The 23,287-nt window shown below is 57.5% G+C and overlaps 8 protein-coding genes across 8 annotated transcripts; 1 reads left to right on the forward strand and 7 right to left on the reverse strand.

The window, feature by feature from the left end:
* Positions 1-404: 404 nt before the first annotated feature.
* On the reverse strand, positions 405-1,610 carry ACA1_052760 (uncharacterized protein; the record flags this gene model as incomplete). The annotated part of the gene is made up of 6 exons (XM_004343937.1): positions 405-480; positions 542-674; positions 729-888; positions 980-1,278; positions 1,312-1,410; positions 1,607-1,610. 6 exons carry the CDS (start codon positions 1,608-1,610, stop codon positions 405-407), a joined length of 771 nt encoding a protein of 256 aa, XP_004343987.1.
* Positions 1,611-1,821: 211 nt separating this feature from the next.
* On the reverse strand, positions 1,822-3,272 carry ACA1_052770 (Ubiquitinconjugating enzyme subfamily protein; the record flags this gene model as incomplete). The annotated part of the gene is made up of 2 exons (XM_004343938.1): positions 1,822-2,573; positions 2,675-3,272. 2 exons carry the CDS (start codon positions 3,270-3,272, stop codon positions 1,822-1,824), a joined length of 1,350 nt encoding a protein of 449 aa, XP_004343988.1.
* Positions 3,273-3,464: 192 nt separating this feature from the next.
* ACA1_052780 (Fbox domain containing protein) lies at positions 3,465-6,055 on the reverse strand (the record flags this gene model as incomplete). Its single annotated transcript, XM_004343939.1, has 8 exons — positions 3,465-3,807; positions 4,089-4,233; positions 4,310-4,402; positions 4,502-4,637; positions 4,724-4,907; positions 5,001-5,173; positions 5,276-5,392; positions 5,477-6,055. The coding sequence occupies 8 exons, from the start codon at positions 6,053-6,055 to the stop codon at positions 3,465-3,467; spliced, it is 1,770 nt and encodes a 589-aa protein (XP_004343989.1).
* Positions 6,056-6,637: 582 nt separating this feature from the next.
* Positions 6,638-9,678, reverse strand: ACA1_052790 (transportin 2, putative; the record flags this gene model as incomplete). The annotated part of the gene is made up of 4 exons (XM_004343940.1): positions 6,638-7,942; positions 8,077-8,757; positions 8,884-9,441; positions 9,577-9,678. 4 exons carry the CDS (start codon positions 9,676-9,678, stop codon positions 6,638-6,640), a joined length of 2,646 nt encoding a protein of 881 aa, XP_004343990.1.
* A 493-nt stretch (positions 9,679-10,171) lies between these two features.
* On the forward strand, positions 10,172-10,885 carry ACA1_052800 (O-methyltransferase family 3 protein; the record flags this gene model as incomplete). The annotated part of the gene is made up of 1 exon (XM_004343941.1): positions 10,172-10,885. One exon carries the CDS (start codon positions 10,172-10,174, stop codon positions 10,883-10,885), a length of 714 nt encoding a protein of 237 aa, XP_004343991.1.
* Positions 10,886-11,104: 219 nt separating this feature from the next.
* Positions 11,105-14,261, reverse strand: ACA1_052810 (RhoGAP domain containing protein; the record flags this gene model as incomplete). The annotated part of the gene is made up of 10 exons (XM_004343942.1): positions 11,105-11,436; positions 11,589-11,661; positions 11,818-11,892; positions 11,953-12,027; positions 12,131-12,234; positions 12,384-12,552; positions 12,809-12,894; positions 13,008-13,165; positions 13,314-13,479; positions 13,613-14,261. 10 exons carry the CDS (start codon positions 14,259-14,261, stop codon positions 11,105-11,107), a joined length of 1,887 nt encoding a protein of 628 aa, XP_004343992.1.
* Positions 14,262-14,512: 251 nt separating this feature from the next.
* ACA1_052820 (uncharacterized protein) lies at positions 14,513-15,989 on the reverse strand (the record flags this gene model as incomplete). Its single annotated transcript, XM_004343943.1, has 7 exons — positions 14,513-14,767; positions 14,872-14,980; positions 15,054-15,161; positions 15,263-15,401; positions 15,470-15,689; positions 15,746-15,820; positions 15,954-15,989. The coding sequence occupies 7 exons, from the start codon at positions 15,987-15,989 to the stop codon at positions 14,513-14,515; spliced, it is 942 nt and encodes a 313-aa protein (XP_004343993.1).
* A 111-nt stretch (positions 15,990-16,100) lies between these two features.
* On the reverse strand, positions 16,101-22,843 carry ACA1_052830 (aldehyde oxidase and xanthine dehydrogenase, molybdopterin binding domain containing protein; the record flags this gene model as incomplete). Its single annotated transcript, XM_004343944.1, has 27 exons — positions 16,101-16,312; positions 16,451-16,518; positions 16,645-16,735; positions 16,805-16,897; positions 16,975-17,186; positions 17,304-17,516; positions 17,632-17,781; positions 17,866-18,009; positions 18,225-18,339; positions 18,443-18,511; positions 18,628-18,822; positions 18,903-19,071; positions 19,191-19,408; positions 19,504-19,596; positions 19,695-19,851; positions 19,970-20,079; positions 20,184-20,348; positions 20,440-20,586; positions 20,659-20,779; positions 20,852-20,985; positions 21,123-21,306; positions 21,384-21,609; positions 21,713-21,915; positions 22,008-22,112; positions 22,220-22,356; positions 22,430-22,455; positions 22,554-22,843. 27 exons carry the CDS (start codon positions 22,841-22,843, stop codon positions 16,101-16,103), a joined length of 4,047 nt encoding a protein of 1,348 aa, XP_004343994.1.
* Positions 22,844-23,287: the final 444 nt, after the last annotated feature.

The following is a 23,287-nucleotide window of genomic DNA, read 5'->3' on the forward strand; positions in this document are numbered from 1 at the left end:
GGCAGGGCGACGACGACAAAGGCCAGGTGCGCAGAACGTGTTCATTTTCCGTTGCATCGACGACGCCTCGGTGTGCGAGCTCTACTCGACGCACTCGCCCTGCATCCAGTGCTCGGGGCTCACCAGGCCGATGGGCATCAAGAAGGTGCGCTACCTGTCGCCCTTGGGCGCTACTTTTGCGTCATCGTCGTTTTGGACTTCACCTCCTTGTAAACGATCTTTGGAGCTACTGAGGCGCGGTCCACCAGCAGGGCGTGGGTCATCTCTTCCTCTCTTCTGTGTGGGTGGCTCATCAGGGGCTGATGATTCGGTTGAGGGTGCACAGTCCAGAAACTTGGAGCTCCAAGAAGAGTTGTATGTGCACTGAGATTGCTCAAATAGATGGACATAGAGGAGGTTCAACGTCAGCAGTGGTGCACGAAGACCGTGCGCTTCACAGCTGATCGGCAGATTGGGCATGCCTTCAGCTGCTTGCCGCACCTGTGATGAAAGGAGACGGTGTCAGCAATTTCGATCTAGCCAAGAAAACAGGGCATCGTACTCATCGCAGCAGGCCATGTGCTGGCACGGCAGGAAGACAGTCTCTCTGGGCTTGTCCAAGCATACTGTACATTCCGGTCTCGCGTCCTGCTCTTTCTCCTTGGCCTGGAGCACAGCCTTCACGTTCTTCCGCCCTGTGCAGAAGCGAACCCGATGAGACAACGACTTGTGTATGAAAGCTTGAGTACCTTGCTTGAGGGCTTCGTCGATGAGCTTGAGCTCGTCGATGGAACAGGAACTTAGGCTCGCCTTCTCGCCCTTGTATTTCTTCAGCTCCGCCACCTCCCTTTCAAGCTCGTCCCCGCGTTGGACCGCCTTCTTCTCTGCCGTGAGCACGCTCTCCAGCAGCTGATTTCGAGCGAGAGGGCCACAAGTAAGCAGTCTGTTCGCTCCTCTAAGGCCTCAAGTGGCTCAAGCTTCTTTATCGGTCGCTACTTACCTGCTCGGCCCTGTCGGCCCGATCCCTGGCCTCGTTGGCCTCTGCCTCGTAGGTCGCCCACTGCGCGTGCCTGTCGCTGCAAGGCCCTTCAGCCGCGGTGTTCGTACTCTCTGCTCTAGGTTGGATCTGTTGAAGATGGCGCTGGTAGGCGGCGCGGGTGATTCTCGAGAACTGGCCCTGCACTTCGGTGGGCACCTGCGGCGTCGCGGTGGTCGTCGACCAGGTCCCGCCGAAGGGCTGCTGGGCGAAGGGGCCGGCCCAGACAGGGGGCTGCTGCTGCTGCTGGGTAGTGGTAGGGCCTGCACTACTCTGTGCAGGCCAGAAGGCGCTACCTTGCGAAGGCCCCGTCCGCAACGAGCCCTCCGCCACTGGCCCAACGGGATCTATAGGGAAGACGAAGCCTCTCTCGAACGGCTGCGATGACCTGTAGCCTGGAGGCGGCTGGAACGGAAAGGGTGCTTCTCCGAAATGGTTGTTGGGGCGTTCTAAAGAAGAGAAGGGAATAAGTAGAAGGAGACGATCGAATTAGTATGCAAGACTTGCAGCAAGCCTTAGTGCCCCTTTCTTTTGTCCTCTACATCTATCATCTCGTTTTCCATTTACTTGCTGGCAAAGAGGCAAGCGTACCCATATGATGAAGTAAGTCCTGCTTCGTATGCTCTCGTAACAGCGATGCTGCGTCGGTTGTTGGCAAGGCTTCTTCTAACGACGGTGAGGTTCTACAAGACTGCCGTCCCCTGCCTTCTGGCGCGAAACCGAATTTGAATTCTTTTTCGGTGTTTTGTGGATGATTTTCCTTATTTAGACCCTCGAGGGGGTTGTGCGTACATACTGCCGGCCCATCACACGACGTGCTTCGACGCTTCGTGGTGAAGCCGCGCCAGCTCCTGCACGATCAGCCGCACGAGCTCCTCCGGCAACCGCAACCCCTCGGATTGCCGTCGTACGAGCATGAGGAGGACCATCGCGTCGCGCCGCAGCGCCGGCGGCAGCCACGGGTGGTCGCGCTCGTGCCACACGTAGCGCCCGTCCGTCGCGTGGAAGCGGGTCAGCGCCCGGGCCTTGGCCTCGACCAGCCGACGCCGCGCCTGCTCGGCCTCCTCCTCGGTCATGACTGGAGGGAGCGGCTCAGCCGGCTCGGCCCGGCGCAGGACGCCCAGACGCCGAAACAGGGCCACGCCATCAAGACCGGGCCTGGGCGGATCGGTGCGGGTTTGCCCGGCTAGGCGCCGTCGCTCGAGCAGAGCGCGACCGCTCCACTCCTCGGGCTGGTAGCCAACGACGCCGAACAGCGGCGACCAGGGCCGGGCCAGGCGGAGCTGCCGATGCACGAGCTCGACCACGTCCAGGAACGAACGCTGCGGCGACCAGTACTGCCTCGATTCCTCCACCTCGGCCTTCCACCCCTCACCCGCGCCGCTCTCCGCGGTGGCCTCGGTGGCTTCCGGCAGCGGCGGCGGCGGTGTCAAGGAGAGTACGGTGATGGCGCCGTTGGCCTTGACCGTCGGGTGGTAGATAGGGGTGCGCATGCGCAGGCGCGGAGGGTCGAAGGGGTAGTTCTCCGGCATCTCCACCTCAACCACAAACTTTCCGCCTGTGTGCGTGTGTGGTCGTGCGTGCGTGTGTCGTGTGCGTGTGCGGTGGTGCGTGTCAGGGGCTGCGATCAAGAGAACAACGCAGCCTGGAATGGAGGACCTTGGTAGGGCGTGCCCTCGAAGACCAGGAGAGTGACGTGGAAGACGGACGGCAAGTCGCCCTGGGCCTTGGTGGGGTCCGGCCCTATGTCGAACCACCGCACGCCGACGTCGGCGCCACCGCCATTCAGCCTGCGGGCCACGTCTGCCTTGGCGCGCCGTGCTGCAATGCTCCCGGCCGCGAGCTTTGCAGGCGTCGTCATGGCCTGGTCCCACACGCACGCGTGGATGGCCATCACCAGGAGCTTCGCCTCCAGGTCCTCCCACTCTTCTGTGTCGGTGGTGGTCGTCGTCGAGTCGACAGAGCCGGACTGGTCACGACTACCACTACTGCTGGCGGCAGCGGCGGGCACGATGCCGCACTGGGCGAGGGTGAGGTGGTCTTGGTCGGGGCCGAGATGGCGGCCACCGCAGATGAAGCGCTGCTGCCGCTCGGGGAGGTGCGGCAGAGCGAGTCGCACGCGCGCCTTCGTGTGGCCCACGGTGTCGTCGGGGTGCACGGGTGCGAGCACGACGGGAGTGCCGCCCAACAGAGGCTTGACCGTCAAGCGCAAGCGGCGGGGTTGAGGATGTGTTGTTATGCGTAGGTCGTCCTCCATCTTTTGGGCAGAATCGAAAGGGCTTCACGATTTCACATAAGGCAGCAAATTGTCATGAGATGGAGCATTGATTCGTGGATTGGGAGTACTGAGCAGCTTCTATGAATCTTGAAAAAGTGAGAACTTGAATTTACAGCAGAGCCGTCGGCCGAGTCAGGCTGACGTGGCAAGCGATCGAATTTTTACCACGCTTCACTCTTCTTCCATCTCACGCGCCCTCTTCTTGTTGTTGGCAACTACCTGGAAGTCGTTGTCCTCTTCCACGTCGTGCCAAAGGTCCTCTTGCGCTTCTTCCTCCTCCTCCTCCTCCTCCTCCTCGTCTATATCCACGTCGTCGTCGTCGAGGAGAATGACCCGCTGCGATGCCACCATCGGTGCTGCGCGCTCGCGCTGGAGCGACTTGGCGTAGGAGGCCACCTCGTCGAGGATGAACCATCGCACCACCTGGGCGTGCATGTTGTACTTGGTCAGCCGACGTAGCGGCGACGCCACCAGCTCCTCGTCCTTCAGCCCAAACCGCTTCGAGGCTCGCGTCCTATGCCCACAAGCCAACTCAAGATCAGCACGCACACGCACACACACACACACACACGCGACAGAAACGAAAGGAATGTGCAAGACCGTGTTACCTGGAGATGAGTGAGGGGCAGTAGGGACTGTTTTCGCATTCATCACACACAATGCAACCCAACAGACGCCCGGCCGTGCCATTGGTCTGCCGCTTTCCGCAATACGTGCACCTGCCCACGCGCTCGCGTCGTGAGCGCTCCTGTGGAATGCAACACACACGCATCCCTTGGGGTGAGAGCCGGTTACCGGAAGAAGCACATGGCGTTGGTGGTGGCTAGCGCCTCCTTCCACGACGCAAACCGGCTGGGCAGGGCATCCCACGCGGCCTCCTCCACAGAGTACACCAGCGAACCGCAGAAACGGCGGAAGTAGGTCTTCCACAGCAGCTCGTCTGCGCACGCCGTGTTCCGTCGCGTAAGTAAGTGTCTGGCGGGTGGACGGCAGAACAACCGGTGCTGGCAGCTTACCGTTTGAGAGGCTGTGGAAGGTGTGGTTGACCAGGCTGACCGACTGCAGCACGTGCTTGGCATCCATATATCCCACGATCTGCATCAGCACCTCTGCCACCGACAATACGTGAGTAATGGAGAGAACACGAACACACAATCCACGATGTGCGTGTGACACACGACACGGCCAACAACCAACTACATTGATACCTTGAGGCAAGGACTGAATGCTGAGCTCGTCATCGCCGGCTGCTTCGGGCTTCACGGGAACGCAGATGGCTTTGTCATCTACCGCCGGCTCGGCGTCGGGAGACTCGAGCTTCGTCGGAGTGGTGGCCGGTGCCATCTGCACGCAGGTCAGGTTAGCCGGTGAACGTTTGGCTCTGGTGCCCGACTTCGCGGTGAGAGGAGCAGAGTGGGCGGTGTGTGCACCTTGTTGTTGAGCATGGCGTGCCAGTAGAGCTGTGGTCGGTCCCGCAGGCTGCGCACGAGTATGGGTTTGGTCCACCGCTTGGTGAGCTTGAGGAATTTCTTGCATGCCTCCCCAGTCGTGAGCAGTTGCACCCTCTTATTCGCTTGCGCGTCTCCCTTGGTGAAGTCGGAGGTGCGAACCCACCTGTTGCAATGCATGCACCGCACACAATTCACATCGATGAGCGATCACACAGGGTGGGTGGGTTGGCAGGGGATGGGACGGGATCAGACGCACTTGTTGCCCCGCGTGCCGGGCAGAGGCATGAAGCGCTCAAAGATGGGCGGGCAGGTGAGCTCGAGCGTGAGAAGCACCAGATTGCCCTCGCGCCGTCGGCCCTTCTGATGCGTTCGATCTCCAACCGTCTGAAGATCATTCGCTTTCCGGCTTCCCACTTGCTCTGTGACAAACTGGACATTAGCGTGCACCCGCAAGTGAATAGTTGTTAGCCTAACAACATGGCTCTACAAACAACACGCTCCTCAGTGCGTCAGCATTAGTGGCCTACGTACCCTGCTCTTCATTTCGATGGATATCTCCGAGTTCTTGGTGCCCTCATTCCGGAGGCGCCACTTGAGGCTCAAGGCGTCCTTGGCACCTTCTACGCGCACCCATGAGCCGACAGTGATCTGTACAGATAGACGAAGACGTAAAATAATAATAAATATGGGAAAATCTTCCTGGAAAAGTGTGGACGGGAAGCAGTGCCGTACGCGCTTGAGCGGAAAGATGACTTGGTTTGAGGACTCCTGGATACCCGCGGCCGCGTCGGCTTCAGAATCGCTGCTACTGCTACTGCTACTGCTGTCGTCGCTAGGGCTGCCTTTTTTGCCATCCGGCTTCTTCCTTCTCTTCGCGGGCGCCTTCCTCTTCTTCTGTCTGCCCGTTTTCTTCTTGGCTTTCTTCTCTGGTGCAGGCTTTTTCTTGTCCTTCTTGGTCTTCTTCTTCGCCTTCTTCTTTGGTGAGGTTGCTTTCTTTTCCGCTACTTCCTCGTCATCTTCATCTTTCCTCTTTCTCTTGGTTGGCGAAGCTTTAGTGCCTCTACTCGCCGTGCTGGCCTTCCTCTGCTTCTTGTTGGGCGACTCGATGGGCTCGCCCTTGCGCTTTCCCTTCCCTGCCGCAGTGACCGCGTCATCTTCACCGCCGGTTTCTTCTGATTCTTCATCCTTGACGAGGCTCTCCTCTTTCCAGCCTCCGCTCTCTTCATCCCCTTCATCCTCTCCTTCACTCTCCTCTTCTTCCTTCACTTCCATCTTTACTTCGGCGTCTTCGTCGGCGGTTTGCATCACCATCCTCGGAGACACTCACCTCACTGTCATCATCTTTTTCAACCTTTACCACTACCACTTCTTCGTCCTCCACTTCCTCCTTCACCACAGGGCCGACTCCCTTCTTCTTGCTCATCTTCCGCGCGCGGCCGATCGATGCACTTCCGCAACGAAAAAATACCTCGCATACATTCATGTGTTGGAATGCGAGATAAATATTTGAATAATAATATTTCTTTTATAATTCTATTATATTTGTTATTACGAGCAGAATAAATAACTGTGGGAGAATGCTCACACCCTCACACGCGAGGGCACGAACAAGAGTAGAGCAGGATATGAGGAGAAGGAGGACAAAACAAAAATGGTACACAGAGGCACAGCACACAACAACATGACACACGACACGACACGCACACATACAAACACAACAAGACGACGACATTGATTGGGGCTGAGAAGCAGGAGAGGACGAGGCGAAGAAAGAGAGACGAAGAGAAGAAGTCGGGAAGCTGAGACGAGGGCGAGTGGCGGCGGGCGTCCGCGCAGTAGGTGGTGGTCACGAGTGTCCCGGGATGTGTGGTCTGGGCGGGGGATCTGGAGGTCTCAGATGCCGTAGCGCTGGTTGAGGAACTCCTTGAGGCCGGGCGGCCAGCTGGCGGTGGCGGCTTGCCAGACGTCGGGGGCGAGGGCACCCTTGAAGGACTGGAGGATGTGGCCAAAGGCCTGGGCGAGCTCGGGCTTGGGCTGGTCCCACGAGGCGATGGCGTCGGCGATGTGGGTGACGTGCTTGATGGCGGCCTGCGGGTTGGCCTTGATGATGGTGCAGAGGCCCTTGAAGGCCGACTCCTTCTCGCCGTCGTCGCGCACGCATCGGAGCGAGTTGCACCAGGGCACGATGAACTCCTCGAGGTAGGGCGCCACGGCCTGCGGGCAGACGAGGCCCATGCGGCCGATGGTGATCGACACGTTCTCGATGAGGTTGCGCGGGTAGTAGGAGTTGATGATCTCGATGAGCTTGCCCATGACAGGCACCACCATCGGCTCCATCTGGCTGCCCACTCGCATCGAGATCTCGCCGATGGCCCACACGGCGTTGTTGCAGGCCGACTGGTGCTCGGGGTGGATGTTCTGGATCAGGACCGGCACGTACTGGCCCAGGCACGGCGCCAGCAGGCCGAGCGACGACTTGGACAGCTCGCCCACCAGGGCGAACGCGCTCTGCCGCACGTCGCCGCTCTCGTGCTTCATGCACACGAAGAGGAGGTCCAGGAGGCGGCTCTCCTTGATGAGCGGGTCGAGCTTCTCGCGGATGCCCTCCACGAGGCCGCCGATGAGGTCGAGCGAGCAGATGATGAAGTCGCGCTCGGGCGGGTTCGGCACCTGGTTCATCTCGGCCGCGATCGTGCCCTCGATCAGGCGCAGGCAGCGCGCGTAGACCGGCGGCGCGTACTGCAGGAAGCCCTCGCCGAGCGCCGTGACGACGTACATCATGCACTCGAGCAGCGGGAAGAGCCGCGGGTCGTCGTCGTGCAGCTGGTTCCAGCGGTTGACGAGCGGCGGCAGCAGGATGTTGACGTACTCGGCCTTGTTGAGCTGGTTGCCCAGCGTCTCGGCGAGGGTGCCGATGGCGTCGTAGAGGATCAGCAGGTTCTTGGCCTGGTACTTCTCGTAGGCGGCCATGAGCGCCTGGCACACGGGCACGAGGAACGGCACGAGCCGCTCGCGCGCGATCTCCTCAAAGGTGGCGAGCGCCGACACGGCCGCCTCCTGCACGCGCTTGTGCGAATCGAGGAGACGCGAGAGGAGGAGCTGCAGCAGCGGCTGCATGAACTTCTGCTGCTCCGGCTGATCCGCGATCCACCCGCCGTAGCGGCACAGCGACCAGCACGTGATGCTCCGGATCAGCGGCTGGATGGAGATCACGCACAGAGAGAAAGGTTTAGGAATTAAAGGCCGCTCCTTAACACAACACACACGACACACCACACGCACCAACCGCCACACACACAACAACAATAACAACAACAGAGAGAGAGAGATACCTTGGGGTGACTGCTCTGCTGGAGGAGGAAGGGGATGATCTCGGGGAGGAACTTCTCGATGGCGGAGCCGCAGCCTTCGGCCACGGCGCCGAGGGCGAGGATGGCGCTCTCCTTCTGGGGCCACAGGGCGATGTCGCTGCTCTGCAGGCGCGACGAGATGATGGGCAGCACGATGGGGAGAATCTCATCCCCGAACTCGCTGGCAAAGATGTCAAGGCCGGCGGCGGAGCACTTGCGCAGGTTCCACTCCTCCGGCTCGTAGTCGTCGGCGCCATCGTCGTCGTCGTCATCGTCGCCGCCGTCTCCGCCGCGCTTGCCGTAGACGAAGGGCTTGATGTCCTGGGGCTTGTCGGGCACGTTCTCGTCCTCCTCCTCGGCGTCAAAGTCGGCGATCTCGCTGTCCGTGTAGACCATGCCGTCGAGCAGCGCGGGCAGGATGCGGCCGAGGTTGGCCCGCAGGATGTCGGTGCACATGCGGGTCTCGGCGATGACGGGCCAGAACTCGGTGGCCTCGAGCGCGACGGCCTCGTCGTCGTCGCGGGTCATGACCAGCAGGCAGTCGATGAAGGCCGGCAGGTACGGCTTCACGTAGTCGAGGCGAACCTCGACCAGCGTGATAAGGCCCTGGCACACGAGAATCTTGATCTCGTTCGACGAATCGTTGGCCAGGTGATTCAGACCCTGGAATACATCAAAAAAAAGCTCACGAAATGAGAATAGTGCATTGATTTCCTATTCCAATGAATAAATAAATAAATTTAACACATTTTGTGACCAAAGATGTGTGTAGCGGAAGAAAAGACGCACCCTGATGTAGACGTCCATGTGGGTCGCCAGCACGGTGGGCATGGGCACCACGAAGTTGTTCACGCAGCTGAGCGCGAAGCGACGGAAGGCCTCGTGCTCGGAAGTGAAGAAGGAGATGAGCTTGGGCAGGAGGGCCTGCAGCGGAGAGCCCATCGCGGCGTCGTCGTTTTCGATTTTCTCTGCTGAGTCCTGGCAGATCTTCTGGAGGGCGCTGAGGGTGCCGTCGATGACGTTCACATCCGTGCTGGTGTTGAGGAGCTGAAGGAAGTACTGGAGGAGGCCCGGGCACTCCTTCATCGATGTGACGTCGATGATGGTGGTGAAGATGGTGCCCACCGTGCGTCTGATTGAAGTCATCCTGTCGCCGATGCATTGGATGATCTCATTCTTCATGTAGTTGCGAATTTCCTCAGGAATCTGTCGATAGTACTCCCTGATGTTGTTCTTGAGCACGAGGCCCGCCACCGTGCGGATGTACTCCTCCTGATCTTGCAGCTTCGTGAAGATATACGTCAAGTACCGGTAGTACTCGGGATTGTTGTGCAGCGATTGAAGTTGCTGCGCGATGATGGAAAATGGCATGAGGAGATGGTGAGATTAGACCCCTGACACAAAAATCACTTTGAAATGTGCAAAATCGTGTAAAAGATGAAACGGGGCTTAATGCAGAGGGCAGCATCTCGACTACGGTACCTGATTGACCTGCTTCTGCACATCATGATCGGGAGATTGGCTGAACTTGAGCAGCTGTACGATCTGATTGAGCCCGTCTTGCGTCGGTTGCCACGCTGCCATCTTCAATCAATCGACAACCAAACAAAAGCAGAACTAAATGTGAATTTGGTCTCCTTCTTCTTCCGCTCCGGCCTTTTCTGTCGACATGCTTCAGACGCGCCTACATGATTGCAGCCTCACTGCAAAGCAGGGACATCACTACACTTCCCCTGTGGCGCACAAGCCCACCCAGTCCGGGCTCACGCGCTGCAAATCCGAGGCGCTGCCACGTTGTGGCCCTTGTTGCTCTGACCAAAGTGGCGCCGAGAACTGGTCCATAAATCGATAATCCGACGCCGAGCGTTTCAAATGCTCCCCTGCGGTGACTTCTTTCCTTTCGGCGTGATACAGGGAAGCTTGGCCGCGTGGAGGAGAACGAGCATTCGAGGAACGGGAGCACTACCCTCCCAAAGGGATCAGCTTCGCCGAGGTGATGGTATAAAGACCAACACACGCTGGTCTTAAAAAACAAGTTCAATCCAACAGACCAGCAGCAACAACATCCCCAGCAACGATGAGCACTCTCGATAGCACTCAGGTCGCCAACACTCTTCGCCGCCTGTTTGGCGACATGGCCAACGACAAGCAGCGCATCGGCGAGCTCCGCGAGAAGTTCATCAAGGAGGGCCTCATCTCGCCCGACGAGGACCTCAAGCAGCTGGTCGTCCGCTTGTCGCGGGAGGACTACAAGGCACTCTACACCGGCATGCTCAGCCAGCTCTACCTGGCCGTCAAGCCCGAATTCGGCAAGATGCTCTACATGCTCGCCCTTGCGCGCAACGCCACCAACATCGTCGAGTTCGGCACCTCGTTCGGCGTTTCGACCATCCACCTCGCCGCCGCGCTACGCGACAACGGCGGGCGCGGCAAACTGATCACGACCGAGTTCGAGCCCGGCAAGGTGGCCCAGGCCAAGCGCAACCTCGAGGAGGCCGGGCTGGTCGACCTGGTCGAGTTCAGGGAGGGCGACGCGATGCAGACCCTGCAGACCGAGCTGCCCGCAACGATCGATCTGGTGCTGCTCGACGGGGCCAAGAACCTCTACGTGCCCCTGCTCAAGCTGCTGGAGCCGAGGCTCAAGCGCGGCGCCCTGGTGCTGGCCGACAACGCCGACTTCGAGCCCGACTACCTGGCCTACGTGCGCGACCCCGCCAACGGCTACGTCTCGCTCGACCTGGCCCTCGAGCAGGGCAACGAGATGTCGGTCCGCGTCGTCGATTCGGCCTAAACACTTGTGTGTTAAAAATTAAAATAAATAAATAAGTAACAAACAAACAAACAAACATATAAATGAAATAACGGAAATCATAACTTAGTATTGTGGGCGTGCTGATCTATTATACGATGAACATAGCATAGCACGAATAATAACAATAAATAAATATGGTGTCCCACGAGTGGTGGAGGGGAGAACGCAGTTGTGTGTCGTTCGGCGAAGGGTGCGAGCTTAGGTGGGCTTGGGGTCCTTCCCTGGACTGCTCGGCGCGCTGGCCTCCTGCTGGTCGAGCGACTTGAAGGTCTCGCGCGCACGCGCCAGGTAGCTCGGACTGTCGACCTGCACCGGCCTTCGCGGTGACGCGGGCGTCGGGCTTTCGTCGCGGTTGAACACTTCCATCCGCGCCTGCAGGTCGATCCTCACCTGCTTCGGCTTGTCGGCCCCCTCCTTCTCTTTCTCTTTCTCCTTTTCGCTTTCGCTCTTGTTCTCGCCTTCCGACTCCTCTTCCTCCTTCTCCTGCTTGTTTCGCGCCACTATCGTTCGTTGTCGCATCTTCACCTCCTCTGCAGGAAGAGGAAGAAAACAGATTAGTCGCTAGATCACATCGCACCTGTGATCGCCGCACACGCACGCACGCCGCATGACGCACGCACGCACGCACGCACGCACTCACGCACGCACACGGAACAGCATACAAGCACACACGGTGGGTTACCATCGTCTATGCTGGCTGCCGATTTGCCGTTGAGCAAGGAGACGTTGGCCATTGGAAAGAAGCCCGCGGCCTCCTGAAGCAACACAAACAGCATCGAGCAGCCGTGAGAAGAAGAAGGAGGAGGAAGAGAGTCACGGCAACTTCAAAACAAACTAACAAACTAATAAACGAACGCTCATTTACATTTATTTATATAATAATAAAAACTGGATTATGTGAGGGCGCGTACCCGACTTTCGCCCATGAACAGAGTCCCCTTGGCAGTGCCGGTGATGACAATCATGTCGCCTTCCACCAGCTCGAGCTGTTGCGCACGGTGAGACGGCAAGCAGGACATAAGAGGAGAAGGGGTGAAGAGACGTACGTCCTCGTTGGTTCGTGGCTTGTAGGCCTTGGTGACCTTGGCGTAGTATTTATAGTAGGGTCGGTACTCCACTTCCTACACAAGAGCACAAATATAAATAAATATGAATAATTATGATTTGTTTAATACATTATTCATTATACCAATCTTTACAACAAGTACTGTGCGAGCGTCGTACCTTGAGAATAGTGTCGTGGTGTTTGATGAGGGTGATGGTCAGCTCGTTCACATATTTTGTGTCGGCCACCTGCTTTTCAATTGCAGCTCTGTCGCTCGTCATCGCTTATGTGTTCGAACGACACACGCGCACGACAGACACACGATACAAACACACGTGGCATATATACACTCATTTCTGTCAGTATGTTGGTCGACGATCGCCTTGATTGGTGTCGCTCTAGCCATAGCTAGAGTGGGGGCGGTGGCGGCACCTGAAGGTGGTGGGCGGAAGAAGCTGGGTCCGAAAATGGTGGCGAGGTTGGGTGCGTCCATCTTGTTCTCCGCCGACTCCTCGACCACTTTGGAGAGGCACATGAGGATGCGCTTGAGGGTAAACTTGTTGTACTGCGGCACCTCCTTGAACAGCACCTGCAGCTCTTCCTGTGCCGTCGCTAGTAGCCACACAAATCGCTCTACGCGTCAGACATACTATGCATAATTTTAATTTTAATTTTAAAATAATTTTAAAATAATAATGCAATAAAATACTAATTATAAGAATGCATAATATAGAAATAGAAATAGAAATATACGTACACGAAGACTTGCGAGCGAGTTCAACAAAGGAGGCGAAGAGGGAAGAGGGGATGATGGAGTCGGGGTACTCGCGGACGAAGATTTTGAGCAAATCGCACACCACGTAGCCGTTGGAGGTCTTGAACAGGTCCACCTGCTCCCCGTTGTTCACCATGTCCCTGAACAGCTTCGTCTCGTCCACATTACCTGTGTTCCGCCGACGCTCGTTAGTAACAGTGTGTCGTATGTGTGTGTGTATGTGTGTGTCGTGTGTGTCGTGTGTGTGGTGTGGTGTGGTGTGTGTGTGTGTGCGGGCGTACCGGCCATGCGGAAGATGCCTTCCAGAGAGAGGAACAGGTGCTCGATGTGGAGGCACAGCAGCTCGAGGAAGGGCGGCACCTGCCACTCGGGGTAGCCGCGCATGGCGACCTCGAGCGGCACCCCAAAGAGTCCGCCCACCTTCAGATTGCGGAAGTTTCTGCATGACGCACGCATTCACCACACACACCATCGCACACGCACACGCACACGCACACGCACGCACCACCGCACACACGCGCACACCACATTCATGGCATCGTTTAGTACGCGCACGCGTGGTGGCGAGGGGACGAGGACGAAGATACCGAGGAGCAGAGATGCGGATGTCGTCGGCAGGGCGGCGGCGCGGCGACAAGGCCGGCTTGTTGCTGGTGCCCGCAGCGATGACGATCGAGGGCATTGTGTAGTGCTGCTTCATGTTGGTCGAGCTGTGGGCCTTGGTCATCCCCGCCTTCCCCTTCTTCTTCGCCTCTGCACCCACACACCACCAGTGTGAATTAATAAATTTAATATATTAATAAATTACAATAGAGAAAATTTATTATTAATATATTTATTAAATCCGGAATTATAATGATTAATAATAAAATTATGAATAAAGTACCGAGGTCTTTGAGGCCGCTCTTGAGCTGGTGCTTGTCGTCGGGGCTGAGGTCGAGCACGAAGCGGTTCTGCTCCATGGGCGTGGGCAGTTGTTTGGCCCACTCGGGCGGTGCCGAGGGCGGCGGTGGCACGTACTTGCCAACCGCCGGCTGTTTCGATCCGCTCCCTTCGTTCTTTTTGCCGCCGCTGTTCATCAAGCCGTCCTTCTCCTTGCTCTTCTTCTTGCTCTCCTTTTTCGATCCACCACTGCCGCTCTCCTTCTTCTCCTTCTTCTCCCTTTTGTAGCTGCTGCCGCCTTTCTCCTTCTTCTTGAGCTTCTTGGCGTCGCCATCATCGACGAATCGCGCCAAGTCCTCGAAAGATGACGATGCGCCCGATGGAGGAACACCACGAGGCGACATCATGAGGCCCTCCAGGCTGATCTTGTCCTTGCTGCTCGATGTGGTGGTCCCCGTGGCAGAGGTCGAGAAGGCCACCGATTGCTTCAGCTTGAGCATGGCGTTCGCCTCCGCCGTCGCATTGCTTCCATTGCTACTCGATTTTTCATCTTCGCCGCTTCGCTGGAGGATGGCTCTGTCGATGGCGTTGGTGGGGCGGGAGATCGGCAGGTCGCTGTACGACTGGCCCTTCTTGAACAGGCCCCTCTTCATCTCCCTCTACTCTTTTCCCCCCTCTCCTCTTCGTTCGAGCTAATCTTTTTTTAAAAGACTGATTCAAGTTGCTGGTCGCGTGCAGCTCTTCTCCTTAGCCTCTCGTGCGGCCAAGGTGGTGTCCTTGTCGGGTTGTTGTGGCTCGACCGAGCGTTGGCAACGAACAGTTAATTTTAGTTAATTTAAACGCTTGCTTACATTTTCTTTCGTTTTTCTTTTTCTTCCTGGATGTGAAGGATGTAGCTGCAAAATTAACACAGCTGGCACGAGCCTGGCTGCATCTTCATGGTGCCCGTGCTTCGCTTTGTCTGGTTGTCTGCCACTGGGACCGAGGGCTTCCTGGCCAGCACCACGGCAGGGGATGTCCCAGGTACAGTGGGCAGGAGCGGCTTGAATTGGCCCTCGCCAGCAGACAATGGCGCCACAATGCGAACATTCTCACCAGCATCAGTGAAGCATACGCCCACGCGCAGAGGCGATTCCGACACATCCATGTAGGGGAACACCTGACCAAGGGGGCAATAGATGAGAACAGAAACATGTTATAAAATCAAGTGCAAGACTAATGCACACAACGCACAGGCACACACAAGATTGTGTGACATTGTACCAAGGGGTGGTGGACCATGCGGAAGTTCTTGAAAAAGATCACATAGGGATGCACATTGTGCGACACGACAGCATCTTCCAACGAGGTAGGTGCACCCATACGAACAACCCTGCATGTAGTGTCGTGAGACTACTGATTTGGGATGAGTTGACCAAGGCTGTGGAGCGGGGGCACAAGTTAACTGGGACCAGCTGGGCTCGTTCGACGAAGCGGCATTCATGTCGCGGAGGCCCACTTGCACACTGATGATGTCGCCCTGGCCGAACTGGGTCGTAGAACGATGTCCCAGCCTGCCACGAGTGTGCGTAATTAAGCCGCGTGTGCGTGTGCATGTGTGTGTGTGTGTGGCGGCACGTGTACGCGCGCTTTGTTGTGGTCGTATTCTTGGTACCCAGCTCGTAGAATGTCGCCGTCAGGAAAGTAGGCCACTGCAATAGTCTTCTCCAGCAAGGTTGGGTGCATCAGGAAGGCCTTCTCCCGCTTGCCCTTGGGCCGCACCGCCTGGGTCACCGTCACACAGAAATTCGGGTCTGCATCCACGACCAGGTGAGTCAAGAAGTCAATCCGGCCAACCAGAGTCAACTTGACTTGAACGTACTGGGGAAACAGTCGATGCGGAAGTGCACCACAGCCGGTGCCGACGCTGGTGAGTAGAGTGCGGCCAGCGTGTGGCCTGAGTGCACATAGGCTGAGTTGCAATTGGGATCCGGGTATTGGGGGGTGATGTCGGTCGGGAGATCGCCGAAGCGGGCGCAGCGCCCGCCGTCATCGAAGACCACATCTTGACTCTCCACTTCATCAAACCGCGGCGTCAAGCGCTGCATTGCAGTCCGTCAGGACGGATTAATAATTTTAAGACAATCAAAAAACGTACCGCGCGGGTTTGCGGGTTGGCGAAGATGGCGTGGTGGAAGTCGCGGCATACCCGCGCTGCTGTTACCAACTCCCTCTGCAAATGCCCCCCCCCCACCGACCCAAGCTAAGGAGCAGAGCTCAAGTGCCTGAAGCACAAGCAACACAAAGTAACTTAAAAAACAAGTCGCGAGAAAAGAAAGCAGTACAGGGTGGGTTAGGAAAGAGACGACGAGGTCCCACAGCTCCTGCGGCAGTGCCTCCATGCTTCCGTGCAAAAATAAAAATAAAAATAAAATAAAGAAAAACAATTTCTAGAAATGTATGGGCGTTTATGTTAGCCGTGTACGGTGATTGCGTCCACCGTGCGCTCCGCCTCACCAGTAGAGTTGTTCGATTTGGACGCCGGCTGCCTGCTGGGCATTCCACACGGTGGCCGGGGCGGGCAGGGCAAAGTCGCCCTTCTGGCCCACCTCGGCCCTGGCGCTGGCGAGGGCCTGCTTGACCGCAAAGTACACTGAACACGCCACACAGTACGGCGGCTCGCCCGAAGCCTTGGACCGCATCACGCCCACAGGATTGGGCGCATCTGCAAGCAAGCGCAACCCACAAGAAAATGCACCACGCACCACGCACAACACGACACGGCATGACACACACCGATTTTTAGTGTGGTGAATGTGTGTGTCGTGCTACCCCTAAACACACGCGTGCGGCGCCAACGTACCCTTGAGGAGCGCGACGTTGAAGCGAATGGGGATGTCCTTCTGCGAGGGCGGCTTATACTCCCACGTGCTAGCAGGGGAGAGGGCGAAGAAAGCAAAAGACAAAAATATGAATATTAATTTATAACAAAGTAATAATAATAAATTAAAATAAATAATAATACATAATAAAAAAATTAAATAATGGCTAACGTACCCGTTGGTCACCAGCTTGCCGCTGGGGTCGTACTCGATGTACTCGGTGAGGAAGTAGCCCAGGCCCTGGATGAAGGCGCCCTCGACTTGACCTGCCCCAGGAGCGAGACCAAAAACCGGGTCAGCTGTCGGTGTCAACACAAAGAAACCGGAGAGCGTACCGATGTCGACGTCGGGGTTCAGGCTGACGCCGCAGTCGAACAGAATGTCGGTCTGCAGCACCTCGGTGGCGCCCGTAAGAATGTCCACTTGCACTGCGTGTCGTGCCATGTGTCGTGTGTCAGGCAAGCGCGTGTTGTGTTCTATATAAGGTGTGGTTGCGAAAAGGTACCTTCGGTGCAGGCTACGGCGTAGGAGTTGTAGGCGAATGGGTTGGGCGTCTGCGCGGTGATCCAGGCGTGCGCCCTCAGCTCGACGCCGGCGGCGTAGGCCTTGGTGATCAGCTCCTGCCAGGTGGGCTCGGCCCTCTTGTCCTGCCGCATCAGCGTCCGCAGGGGCGCCAGCCGCTTGTTCAGGATGTCGCACGCCTCCATCACGATCTTGCTGTTCTCCGCGGCAAACGCACATATCAAACAATGAGCAACATGTTGAGTTATATATATATTATAAGTATATATATTGTAAATATGATGCAATATGTTGAACAGAGAGGGAATGTACCTGTTGAGGCCAGAGGTGATGGAACCGCCGGTGGGGTCGGCGTTGGTGGCGATGAAGCTGTTGGTGGGGTCGATGGCGATCAGGTCGAGCGGAATGCCGAGCTCGTGGGCCACGCACTGGGCCACCTTGGTGTTGATGCCCTGGCCGACCTCCACGCCCGAGTGGCCCACGCCCACCGTACCGTCCATGTAGATGTTCACCTGACAACCATACCTTCAAACAGAAGGCAAATGCACATTTAATTAGTTGGCTGGCGGCCCTGTGTCGTGCGGTGTGTGCGGTGTGTGCGGTGTGTGCGGTGTGTGTCGTGACGAGAAGGGGTGTGTACTTGGCTCCAGCCCAGGAGATGCCGTATTTGAGGGGGACGAGGGAGATGCCGCGCTTGGTCCAGCGGTTGTTGCTGTTGTAGAGCTGCACCTGCGCCTTGCGGGCGTCATAGTTGCAGCTGGCCTTCAGCTGATTCCAAAGCGAGCCCAAGCTGGCGACAGAAAAAAATGCGCACATTAAGCCGTGTCCACAAATCCACATATGGACAGCACACGCACCACCGCACACGATTTACCTGAAGTAGGGAAGGGGCTGCCCGTAGGGGGTGGTCTGGCCCTTGGCGTAGAAGTTGAGGGGCTTCACCACGTCGGGCGAGAGGCCCAGATAGGCCGACACTGACTCCACCACGCTCTCCATGAAGTAGATCGCCGGCACGCAACTTCAAAAAAAAAAAAAAAAAAAACACGCACCAACACGCACCACACGCATGTGGCACCACACACACGACCACACACACACACACACACAGCACACACAGCACACACAGCACACACAGCACACACAGCACACACAGCACACACAGCACACACACAACACACACGTCAGACTGAGACGCTGGTGGTGCCTACTAGATCTGGGGAAGGGGCAAGGTACCCGGGAGCGCGGGTCGGGGTGTTGGAGGGCAGGTTGGTGAAGCAGAGCTTGCCCTCGATGGCGTAGTTGGGCACGAAGTAGCAGTTGTCGGCCGACGTGAGCGCCATGTCCACGGCTGGCGGAAGGACCCGCAACCGGTTGTTGCAGTGGTAGGGTCAGTAAAAGAGCTGGGACGCAGGTCAGCGATTTCAGCTGTATATTGATGCGAGGGCGCGTACTGCCGGCCGTCGAGTCGTAGGAGCACCCGCCGTCAGCGTACAGGGTCATCTGCAGGGCATTGATCTTGCCTGCATGTTGTGTGTGGTGTGTGTGCGCGGTGTGTGTGGTGTGCGTGTGGTGCGCGGTGTGTGTCGTGTCGGTGTGAGCGAGTTGCGAAAGAACCGGGGCGATGGGTTTCCGTTACCGTTGTCGTCGAACCCGACCTTGTAGTCGCATCGGAACGGGTGCCTCTTGCCGACCATCTCCATGTTGGTGTTGATGTCGAGCGACAGCTTAACGGGCCGCTTCAGCTTCTTCGAGGCCACCGCGGCGGCCGTGGCGACCATCGCCGATCGGGTGATCTTGCCTCCGTAGGCCCCGCCCACGCGCCTCGTTTCCACTGCGCGCACGCAGAGTTTAGCAGAGCCTCAGCGTCAGCAGCCTTTGGCTTGAGCTAGACGAAGGGGAGTACAACGTTACCGGTGATCTTGGAGCTGTTGACGCCGGTGACGCGCGAGATGAGGTTCTGCATGAGAGAAGGCCACTGGGTCGACGAGATGACCTTCATCGCCTGGCCCTCCTCCGGAATGGCCACGCTGCTCTGCGTCTCCATGTGGAAGTGGTACTGCGACCCGACCGAGACCGAATTCTGGGTGTTCCCACAAAATAGCATTGTAAAAAAATGCAAAAAAGAATATTACGAAAATATAATATAATATAAAAATATAAAAATATAATGTATAATATGAAATAAAAAAAATTGTGTACCTGGAGGACGTGCTTGGACTGGGCGAAGCCCTTGCTGAGGTCGCCCGTGGTGAAGGGGCCGACGGGGGTGGTGCCCGGGTAGGGCGGGAAGAAGGAGTTGCGGGAGATGGCCTCGTCCAGCGACAGGACCGGCTTGGGCGCCTTGCTGACGTCATAGGTCACCTTCACCAGCTGCACGGCCTCGCGCGCCCTTCTGTAGCTCTCGGCCACGATCAAGCCTGCATCACGTGGCAACCCAGAAAGCCATCAGGAATGCGAGGAATGAACGCCAAGGCCAGGGCTACGCCTATTGTGGTCTCGAGTGTGCTCATACCGATGGGCTGGCCGTTGTAGATGACCTTCTTGTCAGCAAACACGGGCTCGTGCCACTCAACCGGGACCGGGTCAGTCGTGATGGTGTTGCGATCTGTGTCGTGTGTGTGTGTGTGTCGTGTGTGTGTGTGTGTGTGTGGACACAGTGAGCAGAGGTATATTTAAATGTAATTAGGGTGGGTAGGTGGGTACCGGGCTGGATGTCCTTGGCCGAGATCCAGGCGATGACGCCGGGAAGTTGAAGGGCGGCCGACGGGTCGACAGACACGATGTCACCGGTCGCCACCGTGGTCAGCACAAAGTCGGCGTAGGCCGCGTTGTTCGGCGTCACGTCGTCGGCATACACCGCCTGAAAGAGCGCACCAAAAGAGCGAAGAACGAAGAACGAAGAACGAAGAAGAAAGCACGAAGCAATCAATCACCTTGGCACCAAGAAGCTGCTCAGTATCCATGCGTTGACAAGGTACCTTGCCGCTGGTCTGGACGACGCCGTCGATCTTGGGAATGGCCTGGGAGATCGGGTACTCCGACGGGTCGGTGCCATACGACTGCTCGCCACTGCTCACCGGCCGAACGACTGGAATCACCCGCCCAGACCCCAGACGGGTCGAACGTCAGCTGTGCGTGTGCGTGTGCGTGTGCGTATCAAGCGCTCGAGAGGGGAGGGGGTGAAGAGCGTACAGTGGTGCATCGCCGACTCGAGTTGGGGAGGAAGCGACGAGGCTGGGAGCTGGGCCAGGTAGAACTTGTAGAAGAGGGTGAGGATGAGGGAGGACCGGTAGGCCACGCGGCCTTCGGTCGGGTCGATCGTAGGCACGAGCGAGGTCTGCAGCAAAGCCAGCGCATCTACCATTCAAATAACAAATAACGAAAACGAAACAAAAACAAACGGAATGTGAGTCATGCGCGGTGCAGCAAAGAAGAGGAAACGTGGTACACTTGAGCGTGGCGGGATCGCTCCAGGAGCGTCCGACCAAGAACTCCTCCACCTTTTCGGCGCGGCACGGGTACTTCTGCACGCCGCCGTAGGCCAGGGTGGGCAGCTTGGTCACGCGATAGCTGCTGTCGAGCTCCACGCGGAATCCTGGCGCACACATCAAACGCTCAGTTGACCGCACAGAAAAGTCACATATTATGAGACGTCAGGTGCAGGTACCAGCGTTGACGATGGCGTGCGAGTTGACGTGACGGACCATAGTCTTGTGCGTATCGAAGCCTCCCGGCACGGTCGCCCACGGAACGGTGATGGAGTAGATGATCCTGTTGGTCATGTCCACCTGCGATCACATCAATTCATGAATTCTTCTCAGTATTGCGTGGCTGTGTGCGGTGGTGCGTGTGCTGCGAACCTTCTCAAATCCGTACAACGGCACATTTTGGAAGTTGCCGTTGATGTCGAGCAGCCGCAGCTCGGCTCCCACGGCCATGAGGATGGTCCAGATATCGGACGTGAAGGCCCAGTTGTGCACCATCATCAAATTACCTGACCATTACGAAACGAAATTAAGAAATTAAGAAATTAATACTGATAAAAATAGCAATAGCAATACAATAACAAACGAAAAGAAAAGAATTAAATCAGAATTATAAAAATGAAAAATGCAGGTCAGGGAGTCGCACCCGACACGCTGCCCACGTTGCGCACTTGCGGGCTCGCCACGAGCTTCAGGTGGCGGAGGAGTACGGGGATGAAGGCGGTGCGCACGGATTTGTCCGCAGCGGCGGTCTCCTCCAGGAAGGACATGAACCGACTCACCGTCACCGCGCCGCCCATCGTCAGGCCAGCTGCCGTCTTCTCCGTTTTCTATCGAGTCAAACACTTCTAAGTATTGGCCAGTAGGCACGCGTGTCGTGTGTGTCGTGTGTGTCGTGTGTACGCACCTGGAGCTCTGTAATGTCCCTGATGTAGATCCACATGTCGGGCTTCTGGTCCTTGTACACGCCGATCGAGGTGTTGCCGACGACGAACTTCTTGGTGGCCGCAGGCGCACTTTTGAGCAGCTGCAGAAGCGCGTCGAGCGTGGCCGGCGCGTACCACGCCATACCGAGCGCGTCGCGGAACTGGAGCGCAGACTTGGGAGCCTCGCCCGCCTTTTTCACACACGTTCTGCACACAACACACACACACACACATGTAGCACACGACACACGTCAATTGATTCCGGTCAAATATGGCAGTTATGCAGTGAATGCGTCAAATTTCAGCGTACCCAGTGCGACGGCAGAGGTCCTCGATGTCGGCGCTGCACTGCGAGCCCGGCGCGGCCGAGGCGGCGTCGCCGGCGAAGGACTTCATGGCGTCGAGGATCGGGCGGTAGCCGGTGCAGCGACACAAGTTGCCGTCGAAGTGGTCTTCCACCTCTTGCTGCGTTGGCTTGGGCTTCTCCTTGAGCAGCGAGTACATGCTCATCACCTGCGGCCCACAAAATGACAAATAAAATATAGATAAATTTAAGAAGAGAAAAAAACAAATTAATATCAACAAATAAATATATATCAACGTACCATGCCCACGCTGCAGAAGCCGCACTGGCTGCCGTTGGAATCGGCGAGCTTCTTGGAGATGGGGTTGGTCTCGGCGTCGCCGTTGAGTCCCTCGATCGTGGTCACCTGCACACACACACCACACAAACACACACACACACACCCATCAATCATCGATCTGAAAAACAGTGAATGTGGTGGTGTTGGCCTGCCATGCGGATATGCGGACGTACGTTGAGGCCGTGGCAGCTGGCCAAAGGCCGGAGACACGAGTTGATGGCGAGGGTCTTGGTGGCCCCGGTGTCGTCCGCCATGTCGATCGCCACCGTACACGAGCCGCAGCCGCCCTCGCCGCACATGAACTTGGTGCCTGCGCGGTCAACAAACAGCAACTGATCAGCAAGCAAGCAACAAGTGTGCGCATTCCGGGTGTAGCTGCGCACCATGGTAGTCGGGTCTGTCACGGAGACTGTGTGTGTGTGTGGTGTGTGTGTGGTGTGTGTTCGAGTGTCAGCACACGGTGCACGCAAAGGGCCAATGGAGGGAGAGGGCAGGAAGGTGCGTAACTAGTCGTTGAGGGTGGTGGCCACGTCCACGTTGTCGACCTGGGTCTTCTCGCCGTTGAGGTAAAATACAATCTGCTGATCGGCCGCCACCGCCTTCTCCCTCCTCTGCCTGTCCTGCTTGGGCTGCTTCTTCGCCGCGCAGCGCTTGGGCTCCGCCTCCAGCTCTTGCTTCACCTGCTCAGCTGGGCCGGCGGCGGCGATGCTCAGCTGGGCCAGCTGGCTGGTGAGCGGCTGCGGCATGTACTGCGGCTTCGACGACGCGGGCACGTAGAAAGCTGTGGGCTGCTGCATCACGGCCTGGCCAGGCCTCGGCGCGGCCGCCACGTAGACGATCCCAGAAGGTCGCTGTGGCTGTGGCTGCTGCTGCGTAGGCTGAGAGTAGATGGCGGGGGTGGCCGCGGCCATCTGCTGTTGCTGCGGGTACTGGTACACTTGAGGATGGAAGGGGTAGGCAGGGTGGAGAGGAAGAGGGGCGGCGCGCGAAGCTGCGGGGGCGCCTCCATTCGCAATGACCTGAGGAGACTGCTGCGGGATTTGATTCATCATCAAAATCGGCGTAGCGCCGGCGGGGGCGGGGGCCGCATAGAAGTAGGCGGGCTGTTGCTGGGCCGGGGGCGCCTGCGGACGCGAGCCATATCTGCCGTTCTGTTGCATATCGCGGTGGGCAGGCCTATCGATCAGCTGCTATGACCGGTCGGCTCCGCGACCAAGTGGTTGGTATCGCCGCTTTGCTAT

The sequence above is a fragment of the Acanthamoeba castellanii genome, assembly GCF_000313135.1.
Source record: "Acanthamoeba castellanii str. Neff unplaced genomic scaffold scf7180000084594, whole genome shotgun sequence".
NCBI classification, from domain to species: Eukaryota; Discosea; order Longamoebia; family Acanthamoebidae; genus Acanthamoeba; species Acanthamoeba castellanii.